The sequence below is a fragment of the Notolepis coatsorum genome (genome assembly GCF_963971535.1).
Source record: "Notolepis coatsorum genome assembly, chromosome: 11".
NCBI lineage: Eukaryota > Metazoa > Chordata > Actinopteri > Aulopiformes > Paralepididae > Notolepis > Notolepis coatsorum.
Genome location: NC_140175.1, coordinates 78,724,755 through 78,736,973, shown reverse-complemented (window position 1 = coordinate 78,736,973; position 12,219 = coordinate 78,724,755). Strand labels below are relative to the sequence as shown.

General features: G+C 47.4%; 1 protein-coding gene across 1 annotated transcript in view; it reads left to right on the top strand.

The window, feature by feature from the left end:
- crata (carnitine O-acetyltransferase a) overlaps positions 1-12,219 on the top strand; it is a 66,778-nt gene that overhangs the window by 10,818 nt on the left and 43,741 nt on the right. The window contains exons 4-5 of the mRNA XM_084325414.1: positions 1,830-1,883; positions 2,951-3,116. Coding sequence (XP_084181540.1) covers positions 1,830-1,883; positions 2,951-3,116 — 220 coding nt within the window. The remainder of the gene's footprint in view (positions 1-1,829; positions 1,884-2,950; positions 3,117-12,219) is intronic.

Sequence of the window (12,219 nt, the reverse complement as noted above, 5' to 3'; positions counted from 1 at the left end):
TGCCACAACAATGTGGAATGCCCTACCCACAGCCGTAAAAAGATGTGAATCCCTACCCACATTCAAAACCGCTCTTAAAGAGCACCTACGGGAGGCTGCAATTCGAAACTGGCCACCGTAAAGGTCCAACCCCCCCCCCCCCCCCCAAAATAGACAGTCTCCTCCCCACCGTATGTATATATTTTCTCCCACCCACCCACCCCCTCCTAATGTACAGTCTCCTCCCCATCATATGTATATAATCTCTGTTAGGATCTATGGATAACAGTACTGTATATTTGCATATCGTATATGTCACAAATGTAACGGTACTATATACCTGTATGTCATGTATGTTGTGTATGTCATAAATGTCACTATGAATTGAAAATGGGGGACCATGATGTAAACAAGACAAATGTCTTTCTCTGGTCTGCATCCCCTTAACAATTGTGTGTATTGAGCCGTACTGTATTGTACCCATTCTGCAATCTGTTCAATAAAGTATTCATTCATTCATTCATTCATTCATTCATTCATTCATTCATTCATTCATTCATTCATTCATTCATTCATTCATTCGAATGTACCCACTCTCACCAGCTTGTTCATTTAGTTGGTGTCCCTCGAGTTGATGTAGTCCCCCAAGCATGCCACAGCATAGAAGAGGACGCAACACATTTAAATTACATTGACTGGAGCTTGTTTGAAGAAAATGTCTTCAGTCCAAACTGTAATTGTCTTAAACATTTATTTACATTAATTAAGTACATGTTATAATGCAAAAACTGCATGGCGAGTAGCACAAGAGGAACTGGAGTGGGAGTGGCCGGTCAGGAACCGGTTGAATAAATTACTCCTGCTCAGCACCTCTATTCTATGACCTTTGTACACACTAGTCTTCTTACTGTGCTTAAGGTCAGCCAGCAGGTTACCAGAGTTTGATACAGCAGTGACTGCTCTGTTGTGGTGCCTGCCTGCAGAGAATGCCATGTGATCTAGCAGTTGACTTTTGAACCTACAACAGTGGTTCTCACAGGTTGTTTGTGGCATATGTCTGGTTTGTGGTGGAGGCATGCTGGGATGACCAATACACACAGTTGGAGCAGTAGAAAGGACTGTGGTCATGCAAGACGAGACATTATTAATGTGTTATTGTATCAGTTACAAGACGAGACATTATTAATGTATTATTGTATCGGTTTGATACAAGACGAGACATTATTAATGTGTTATTGTATCAGTTTGATACAATACGAGTCACATTATTTGATTTGATTTTTATTTGGAAATTACAAACTCATCATAAAAACAAATTAAACAACATTTCCTGAGGATATCACATAAAAGCATTAATTAAAACACTTATTTCCAAGGTGGTCAGTTTGATACAAGACGAGATATTAATGTGTTATTGTATCAGTTTGATACAAGACGAGACAGAGAGAGAAAGAACATACTGTAGGTTCATGTGTGCACAAGTTTGTCTGTAAAATGTGTTGTGAAGTGTGACACTTTTTCATTATATAAAACATAAATACAGTGAATAATGTTATTACATTATTTGGGAAACTTTGTTACATTATTCACTTTGCATATTTATTACATAATCCGTCAATTTATTACATTATCCGGTTTTATTACATTTGAAAGTCCTTCTAAAGGAAAAAGTGATTACATTTCCCGGTGTTACAGGGCCTGTTGGATATCGTGGTGTTCCGGCCACAAATACATGTATTCATGGGAAACACTGTACAATATTGCGTTTGAATCACTGATCAACAAAGCCTAGTTATAAGTTACAAAATAGTATTAAATAAAGTGATGTGTTTCTCTGTCCTCAAACTCAGGTACGCTGCCAAACTGATAGCTGGGGTGTTGGACTTCAAGACCATGATCGACAAGTGAGTTCCAGCTTTTATACTTGCCCTTTAACTCATTGGACGCCACCGCTTAAGTGCGCCAGAGGGCGGTAGAACGCCATCGCTTTAATCAATGGGAGGAGTGGGAGATTTGTGAGTGCTTAAAATATATCTTAAATTATGGCTATGGGTCTAATACACCCGTCACTTATCAATGAGTTGCTTGCAGTCAACATGTACAAAACGGATAGTTTTTTCATCTATACATTTCCGTTTTATACCGTTTTGAATACGAGTATAGATTCGAGTATAGTATAAAATCGTTTATCCGTGCATTGGTCGGCGCCAACGGCACACACACACACACACAGACACGTTGTGATCGCTGTGAAAGAAACATCTGATTAACCCAAGATTGGTAACATAGTCCTTACCTCACATCTGAAAAAGATTAATCCAATTCCTGATCGCCATTCCAAATATTGATCGCGTTTATTGATCCAACGTTATATATCCAAAACACATAATCCACGCTGCTCAGAGTGTCCCCAGTCAATGTGGTATAATATACTGCATGCTCGAGAAGGAAAACCTGGACCGGACTTTCTTTTTATGCACAGTCCCAGCCAATCCAATCCAATTATGTGCAATACCATCCGGGAGACGATAGGCGGCGGTATTTGCCCTTTTGCGAGCTCAGACCCATTCCCAACGATAATATCAGGTTGGATGGATGAAAATGAATGGATATCACTAATAAAAGAAATAACGATTAAAACCCGACTATACTCGTGATTGGTGCTCAAGCGTCGGCGAGTTAACCCGACTATACTCGTGACTGGCGTCCAATGAGTTAAGGAACACGCCAACATTATGGGAAAAGTGCTTACCGTCTTCTCCAGAGTTGGACAAGAAGATAGATACCAATTTCCTCTCTGTGCGTTCAGTAGAAAGCTATCTGGCTGCAAGCTAGCCTCAGCTTTTTAGTGAGATAAAAACATTCCTTATTTCACCGGACCCCACTTTAAGAACCAGTGGCCTGTACGGCAAGTACGGGTACTATAGCTGGTATGGTGTGGCCTAAACTAAACGGTTTGTGTGTCTCCCAGTGAGACGTTACCGCTGGAGTTCCTGGGAGGGAAACCTCTGTGTATGAGCCAGTACTACCAGGTGCTGTCCTCCTGTCGTGTCCCTGGGCTGAAGACAGACTCTGTGGTCCACCACTCTAGAAGCTCCAGACCCCCCTCGCACATTACCGTGGTGCACAACTTCCAGGTGAGAAGCACAGTGTTATCGGCCCAATGTATACCCATCTATACATCAGACCGACACATCCGGGTAGTTTTTTTCGCGGCAGCGCTTACTGGAAAACGAACTCTTTTCCTATCGGCCGCCATTTATTTAGTTAGTGCATCATGTTAAATCAAGCAATTACTTTCCAACACTGGCCACCATTGAGCGTTCACACCATTGTGAAAAGTTAGGTTTGATCTTCCCCAGTCAGCTGCAGGATATTTCCTCACTTCCCTACCTGGACGAGTGTATGCTTTACCCAACGCAGTTGTGTTTCCGGGTTCCTCTGATTGGCCACTGACCTATGCTATTACGCCCCCTTTTACACTCTCGCCTGAGACGTGCTGTGAAGCGCCAGCGGGGCGAGGCGGTGGTTTCTCCCCGGCTCCGTGCGCCGCGCTGCCGCCGGCTTGTCTCACATGACTTGGTCCAGCTCCAGCAGCAGCGGCCGTCTTCCGCCTGCGGTATCCTCCCTCCGAGGTGGCTCGTTCTTATTATTATCCCCCATTGTTCAGGTCAACATGGTCGCACAAACACCTAGGTTTCAATCACTGAGCTGTCTGTCTGTTGTTGTGTGTCTTCCGTTCGGCTACTGTACATGGAGATGAGACCCCCCGCCTCTCTCTCCATAATAGACGCAACCAGGTATGCATTATCGTGGGAAAACCCGAAACAACATTTAATAAAGACAAGTGTTAGTTGTGTTTCCCCATGAGACCCCCCGCTGTTGTTGTGTGTCTTCGGTTCGGCTACTGTACATGGAGATGAGACCCCCCGCCTCGCTCCATACAGTACCAGCAGCTGCAGGTCTGACGAGCACAGAGTTGCCAGTCGATAATTCTTGCTATTTAAAAATATTCCTCCACCTCTCCCCCACTACTCCTCCAACGGGTGTTTGTGCGACCATGTCGACCTGAACAATGGGGGATAATAATAAGAACGAGCCGCCTCGGAGGGAGGATACCGCAGGCGGAAGACGGCCGCTGCTGCTGGAGCTGGACCGAGTCATGTGAGACAAGCCGGCGGCAGCGCGGCGCACGGAGCCGGGGAGAAACCACCGCCTCGCCCCGCTGGTGCTTCACATCGCGTCTCAGGCGAGAGTGTAAAGGGGGGCGTAATAGCATAGGTCAGTGGCCAATCAGAGGAACCCGGAAACACAACTCTGTTGGGTAAAGCATACACGCTACCTGGACGCGTGAACACTTTGGGCAACGCATATGTACTTCCGCGTTTCTCTGATTGGCCAGCGATCGGCCAGCCCTCTTCCCCCTACGCCGGTAACGCGCGCATGCGCATTTCGCGCATTTCGTACTTGTCTCCCTGTGTACAGCTGAGAGCTCCAGCATAGCTAACCTATGTCCGCGAGCTAGGCGAGATCAATAATAACATTAACGAGACTCTCGTTGTGTCTATTCTGCTAACGCTACCTCTCATTGCTTTAACGTTACCTAGGCTCTCGTGTCTATCTGCTAACGTTAACGTTAGCATTAAGCTAACAAGCTGGGGCCGCTGGTGTACAGCTGAGAGCTCCAGCATAGCTAACTTATGTCCGCGAGCTAGGCGCAAGCCAGAGTAAAACACAGTTTTCATTCAATCAATAATAACATTAACGAGACTCGTTGTTTATTCTGCTAACGCTACCTCTCATTGCTTTAACGTTACCTAGGCTCTCGTGTCTATCTGCTAACGTTAGCGTTAGCATTAAGCTAACAAGCTGTAACGGCACCAGTCTCGCATCTATCTGCTAACGTTAGCATTAGGTAATAACCGGTTTAAAATGGATGGTGATTACCTCACGTTGTGTCTATTCTACTAGCATTAACCATTAGTTACTAGTACAAACAATCAATAGCGAGTTATATTGATCACGCTATGTACGATAGCCATGCTAAAACGCTAGCACAACATTAGCACCTAATAAATGAGGCAGAATACACAGTGACTGTATCCTTTTTTGTTTATTGCACTTGTTCTTGTTTATTGCACTTGTTCCTGCTGCAAATTAAATCCTAAGCGAGACATTAAAGATGGCGGCTTTCTGTTTTTCTGGAGACCCTCCAACGAGTGACGCGTCTCTCTTCTGAGCAATCAGTGGTCTGCAGTGTTTCACGTGACTCATGAGGGGCTAAACGAGCGTAGAGCGGCTGGTATTCACGAAGGAGATCGCTGGCCAACGCTGGCCAATCAGAGAAACGCGGAAGTACATGTGCGTTGCCCAAAGTGTTCACGCTACCTGGACATTTAATATTAAAGGTCCCATGCATTATAAATGGCCTTTTCCAGTGTTTAGCATTGTATCCTAGCAATTGGGGATTATATCAATGTGGTCTATGTCGTTAATACTTTGGATGCCAGCGACGCGTTTTGTCGTTAGTTCATGCCGACCTTTGAATGCCACCAATGCTATATAGCGTTTGTTTGTCGTATTTCTTTTTATTGGCGATTTGAATTCATATTTCATCAATCGAGCCTCAGGTTAGTGTTGCAGACTCTCTCTGAGCTCAATTGGGAAGATACCGCCCCCTATCGTCTCTCCCTGTGTAACTGCACCCCATTAGTTTAGACTGATGGGGGGGGGGGGGCGAGCCAGCCTCCTCATCTTACTTTTCCGTCAAGCCAACTGAAGAGACCAAGTGATCGCCGGCCCGGAAAACGTGTGGAATATATATTTACAGTACCCAATGCTGAATCAATAAACGCGATCGATATTTGGAATGGCGATCAGGAATTGGAATAATCTTTTTGGAGAACATCTGATCTGAGGTAAGAATCTATTTTACCAGTCTTGGGATAATCAGAGCTTTTTTCACAGATATATCAACGTGTCCCATATGTGTGTCTGTGTGTGTGCCGCTGATCAGGAAAGAATCGATATTTCAGCCCGCTTCTATAGCGCGCATAACATATACTATCTATAATCTAGCGTTTATTTTTAAACTATTCATAAATAGGCCGAAAAATTACCGTTTTTGTTAGGGATGTCCGATATTATCGGCCGATATTGGCATTAAAATGTGATATCGGAAATTATCGGTATCGGTTTTCAATATTGTTTTTAATATTTATTTTTAATTTTTCTTTTTTCTTTTACATTTATTTCACCTTTATTGACCCAGGCTAGCAAGTAAGAACAAATTCTGATTTTATTTATTGTAAAAAGTATGCATAATGTTGTGTTAATTCCATGACAAGATATATGTAATGTTAATTACCGCTAGGTTATGACTATAACCAAGTTCTGTTAGTTAGAGGTGACGCTTGGCATCACACTGCACTATCTCGCGTACGTGCACGCGTACTGAATAAATTCCACAAATGTACCTCTAATACCAGTATTAGTCTGACCACACCCCTCATCAGCTTACCTTCATAAGCAGGTGTGTGGTCACCTGCTCTCCTCCTTCCCAAGCTTTCACCACAAGGTGAGGTCAAGGGCTGCAGCGGCCGTCTGATGCCAAGCGTCACCTCTAACTAACAGAACTTGGTTATAGTCATAACCTAGCGTTCTGTGCCGTTAGAGGCTCTGCTTGGCATCACACTGCACAATGGGAGGCCAAGCGGAGCCGCTGGCTGACAAATACACCCCGCTGACAGCCCCCCAAAACCATCAGAACAGGGAGGGCCGAGCCCCCCCGACCCCCCCTAATGGAGGGTATCCCCCCTATTAGGGGCTTCACGGGAAGGCGACGGACCCGACCGTGCGAAGAGGCACTCAAGCAACTCAACGCACAGGGTGAGCAGACCGTGGCTTGACCCCACGACTACACACACGCACAACCCGCATGCCACCCGGGAACGAACGGAGGAACAACCTCGTTACCGCCCCCAGAATCACGGGGTCAAGGGCAAACCCAACCCCGTGGCAAGGCCGTAGCAGCGGAGCGCGAAGGAAGACCCAGACCCACCAAAAGGACTGGACTCCCTGGAATGGGGGCCCGGAGAAGTCCATGATGCCAGCATCAAGACCCCACCAGGTGGGCACGTAGTGCCCCGCCCCCCACATCGCCAGCGTATTCGGACAAAGGCCCCCCAGTTACTGCACCTGGTAATCCCAGGCGGTATCCCAACCAAGTACTAACCAGGCCAGAACCTGCTTAGCTACCGAGATCGGACGAGATCGGGCGTGTTCAGGTCGGTATGGCCGTAAGCCGAGCGGGCCCCGTCCCCCCAATAGTACACCGCCTGGCACACTGACCCTGCAGAACAGGCAGTCAGCATGGCCGTAAGCACACAAAAAAGGTTAACCAACGGAAGCAGGCAGCACACCGGGGAAAAACCAGGCAACAGGCGCCAGAGGGGACAGCTGAACACAGCTGCCCCGGCGGAAGGGGCGTATGCTGGCGTTGTTGCATGACCAAGCCTCCATTTAAAAACCCCCACCCAGAGGGGTCGAGGCAGAGAAGGCTGACACGATTGGCAGACGTCATGAACGTGCAGGGGCACCCTCAACCGGTGAACCCGGGAGTTGACACTGCTCCAACACACCAGGGAATCAACCACCTCGGTGTTACCCAATGCGGTGGTTGTTCCTATAACCCCTCAAGAAAAAACTCAAACACACCTGCGGGTATACACCGGCTATACCGCAGTACAAGTGTTTCAGTTTTCAAAAAAGGGTTAACCCAGGCCTACGGGTCGCAAACATCACTTCGGACCGGGCCTGGCGGTACGGGAAGCACAGGGTCACCAGAGGAGGTCAAAAAACCACCCCCACAGGCCCCTCTTCGCCATGCGTGAGAGAGGAGCGAAAAATAATAGAGAACCAGCCCCTAAGCACACCGTACTTGGTATTCCCAGGCGGTCTCCCAACCAAGTACTAACCAGGACCAACCTGTGTAGCGGCCGAGATCCGACGAGATCGAGCGTGTACAGAATGGCATGGCTGTAAGCCATTACGACAGTGCTGAGTAAAAACATACCCAACCAGGGTCTCCATAGCGCTTAACCCTGTGACACCCAGACCGACCTGGCATTTTTCCCCCTGAAAAAAGCCCAAGTCCCTCAGGGTACCAGAACAGCAGATCTGCATCCCCGGCGGACAACGGGTTCAACTGACCTGGACCAGCGTGACCAGAACCAGTCCCGTGCCCTAACCACGCCGACATGCCTACTCCAGGAGAAGGGCAGATATGCGTGTCGATCTTAACATGAAAAGAAGGCGCCACCCAGACGTTCGGGCGAACCGCGCCTGGTGGCCCACCCCAAGGGCGTGAGACCCCTCCACATATGTTCAGATCCATTCCGTCATCATCCCCCAGACATGAACGAGAATCCGTCGACAACCCACCCAGGTCATGGGATGTGGTCGTCGGAAGAGGAAAAACCCCCATCTCAGTTGCTTTATAAAAACGCTGTTTCAACCACAAGCAACCAAGGCGTGCCAGTCAATCGCCTGTTTACAGCGAGCTAGCACTATACGTGCGTCGGGACACACCCCCATCAATGAACAGGCTATTTAGACCTGTCATTGAATCCCCAAGGCGCCCAGGGGAACGACAAGAGGGGTGTGACACTCCCTAACTCCAACACTTCTGGAATAGAAAAGAAGGAAGCATCAACAGTATGTATCCCAGTCTACACAGCCGGGGTAAAAAATGTTCACATTTTTACATCCCACCACCCTCCCATAGGAAGGAGACGGGGATCCCCAGAGAGACTTCCCACGCGAGCTGTACAGATTGAAAAGAATATATTGCACCTTGAGCCATGTAAAAAACTGGTTTTAGGGCTCTCCGGGGAAGAGGCACTGAACCCATACACACTCAATAAACGAATTGAATCGAATACACACACAATAGAAAAAGGACCCTTCTAGAGGGTCCACTCACTTTGACAATCTGAGGAGGAAGGCTCTGTACTCTGATGGAGGCTTCCTCACATGGAAGAAGGAGTCCGAACTCACAGAAGGCCTGAATAGGCGCTTGGTGAGGAGGAGCCCTGACCACCCCCCCTGAAAACAGATCCATCACATGGACCTGAACAGCACACGGAAGTCCTACCAACAGAGACGCGCGCGGTGACGTACTCTATGGCGGGGGAATTCCTGCGGTGCACACGCCCAATATACCAGGCCGTGGGACCAGGAACTCCAGCAGATTTAGCACAACCTCAGCAATCAAGCTAAGAGTTACATCGCATCTCTCCAGCAGATTTAGCACAACCTCAGCAATCAAGCTAAGAGTTACATCGCATCCCTACCACACAAAAGACACAAATAGTGCACAAACATGTCTGATAGGAGGATGAAAAAGTCCCCAGGGAACCGGGGGGGAAAACACAATCCTCCTATTTTACCCTCAATACGGCCAGTTAAAACAGGAAAACCTGTTAATATGTGAACACACTGTTCATTGTCATCACAGTCTGAGAAAGAACATTCTTTTACTCACTTGTCACCAAGCATAGCTTCATAGGTTAGTTACCTTAGTTGTGAGTACACGGTACATATAAACACCATGATGTTTCTCACACAACAACCAGATCATTACATCCCGATTTGCACGGAGAAGCTAACTGCCAGTGACAAAAACAGCTCACACATAACCCGCAACGTATCCTAAATGCATTGTAGCAACACACGTTTTGGGAAAAACACCGTTATTCACAATACATTTAGCAAAGTAAAACCAGAAGACGTGTTATGAGGTCTGGTCAACCCCGTTCCTACCCGGAACACAGATCAGCGAAGTGCAGTCACAGACACCGTAGGAACACAGCCGCTCCTGTGTTGTCCGAACTGGGCAGCGTCACCGCCCCAACCCGCACTACAGTCCCCTGTTGATGCAACCTTGCCGTCCTGGCTCAGGGCAGGGTCGACGAAACATCCCCTGTCAAGGATGACGTCGTGGTCAAGAGTGTAAAACATGTTAAAATCAAAGCACGTTCAACAGAATAGCATCAAGCTAACGGCCGCTCCAACCGTTCGGGTGCTACTGCTTCTGCTCGCGAGACGCCGAGCTAACGACGCACGCGATCAGTAGCGAGCTCACGGCGGCGCGCGAGAAGCTAAGCTACCCCGCGCCAGGCCATGGCCTATAGCAGCAAGCTAACGTTACCTAGCGACCACGACATGCTAGCCCCGCAGCTAACAGCTGACTGGCTAATAGTAGGCCCAACCTAAGCAGGCCATGCAGCGATCCAGCAGGCTAACGCAGCAGTTAACAGCTGACTGGCTAACCGCAAGCTATGAACATGTAAACAATGACATAACACTCACCCAGACAGGCCGCCGTTCTGAACCTCTCCTCACTTTTTAAGAGAAAAGAGAACGGTCAACACCGCTTCACAACGGTGATTTTACCACACCCGACGGAATCAGCACAATACCAACTGGCCTGTGTAGCTGACTTTGAACATGAATCTGCCGCTACCGCACATTCATGCACATATCCCCTCGTGAAGGAATACTCTCATTTGGATATGAAAGATGGGGCCTTAACACGGTGACAGAGAGAATCCACTCGTCCAAAACACACAGGGATCACCAGTGTCAATGGTCGCGGCCCACTAGTTAAAACTATAATGGTCTTCAGACCAAGGTCTCCTGTCGCCTAGGTGGCTGAACAAAGGACCCTAGCCTGGGGCCGGTTTCCATAAACATTGTCAAGTAGCCCCCATAGCACTAACAGACAAGTGGAGCCTGCCAGCAAACACTACTCACCCAACCTGGAACGCACCGCTTCTCACAACAGCGGCATGTCCGACAGTTCAGCTGTGGCCTGACAGGTTTCACCCCAACAAACACAGCAAGGAACTGCAGTTGAGAAGCATGCAGCGGCGTGCTCCCAATACGAAAAACCGGTGGAGGGTTTTTAGAATGATCATCATCTTCTAGACACTCCAGTACGAAGACAATATCGCCGTATTTTCTCGAAAAATAGTGAGAGAGAAAATAAAGATATGATGTCAACGTATCCTTGTTTCCCAAAGCTGTTCCTAATCCAATTTCTTCCATCATGGTGTCAAGTGTGGGGATCTACCGAGGCACTTATTCCTTGTGGTGAAAGCGAGAAGGAGGAGAGCAGGTGACCACACACCTGCTTATGAAGGTAAGCTGATGAGGGGTGTGGTCAGACTAATACTGGTATTAGAGGTACATTTGTGGAATTTATTCAGTACGCGTGCACGTACGCGAGATAGTGCAGTGTGATGCCAAGCAGAGCCTCTAACGGCACAGAACTGAAATTATTCAGTTTTTGGGGGGGGGAAACCCTGCATATATCGGTATCGGTTGATATCGGTTGATATCAGTATCGGAAATTAAGAGTTGGACAATATCGGTATATCGGTATCGGTAAAAAATCCAATATCGAGCATCCCTAGTTTTTGTGTATTCCAGAATATTCCAGTAAAGGGCGATTATCATAGAATCTATATATTTTCCTGAAAAACGAGGGCTTTTCAAAATGCTATAAAACGGAAATGAACCGATTTAAAAAAAAAAACAATCTGTTTCGACAATGTTGACTGCAAACAAGTCATTGATAAACGACGGGCAGATTAGACACATAGCCATAATTTAAGACAGAGATTATGCGTTCACAGCGCTATCATTGAAGTGGGTGGTGGCATTTAACCACGTTTTACCATGTTCACCAGTGGTAATCAAAGTGTTAATTATCATATTGACTCATCAGTCTAGTCTCGAGTTCACAAGATCTTCCCTCACTCAACTAAGCTGTTCTGATTTGACGGTATTGCTGACGTGAATATGGCACTGATTTGCATAACTAACGCCCCCTCTATGGTTGACAGCGACAGCAGAGCGAGTGGAAATATCTGCACTTCCTCAAACAGAGCGAGGCAGAGAACAGGCGAGCGAGAGAGAGGGAGAGAGAGAGAGATAGAGAGGGAGAGAGAGATACCATAAGGCCTGGGCTGCTGGGTGAGAAGTTGGAGGCGATGCAGGTAGAGGCCCCCCTGGTGTCCTGGGTTGTTGACTATCTGACGGGCAGACCACAGTACGTGCGCCTACGGAGCTGTGTGTCAGACAGACTGGTCAGCAACTAGGGCTGCACGATTTTGGGAAATAATCGAATTGTGATTTTAAATTTGCGATTATAATTATTGTTATTTTTAAGCAGCC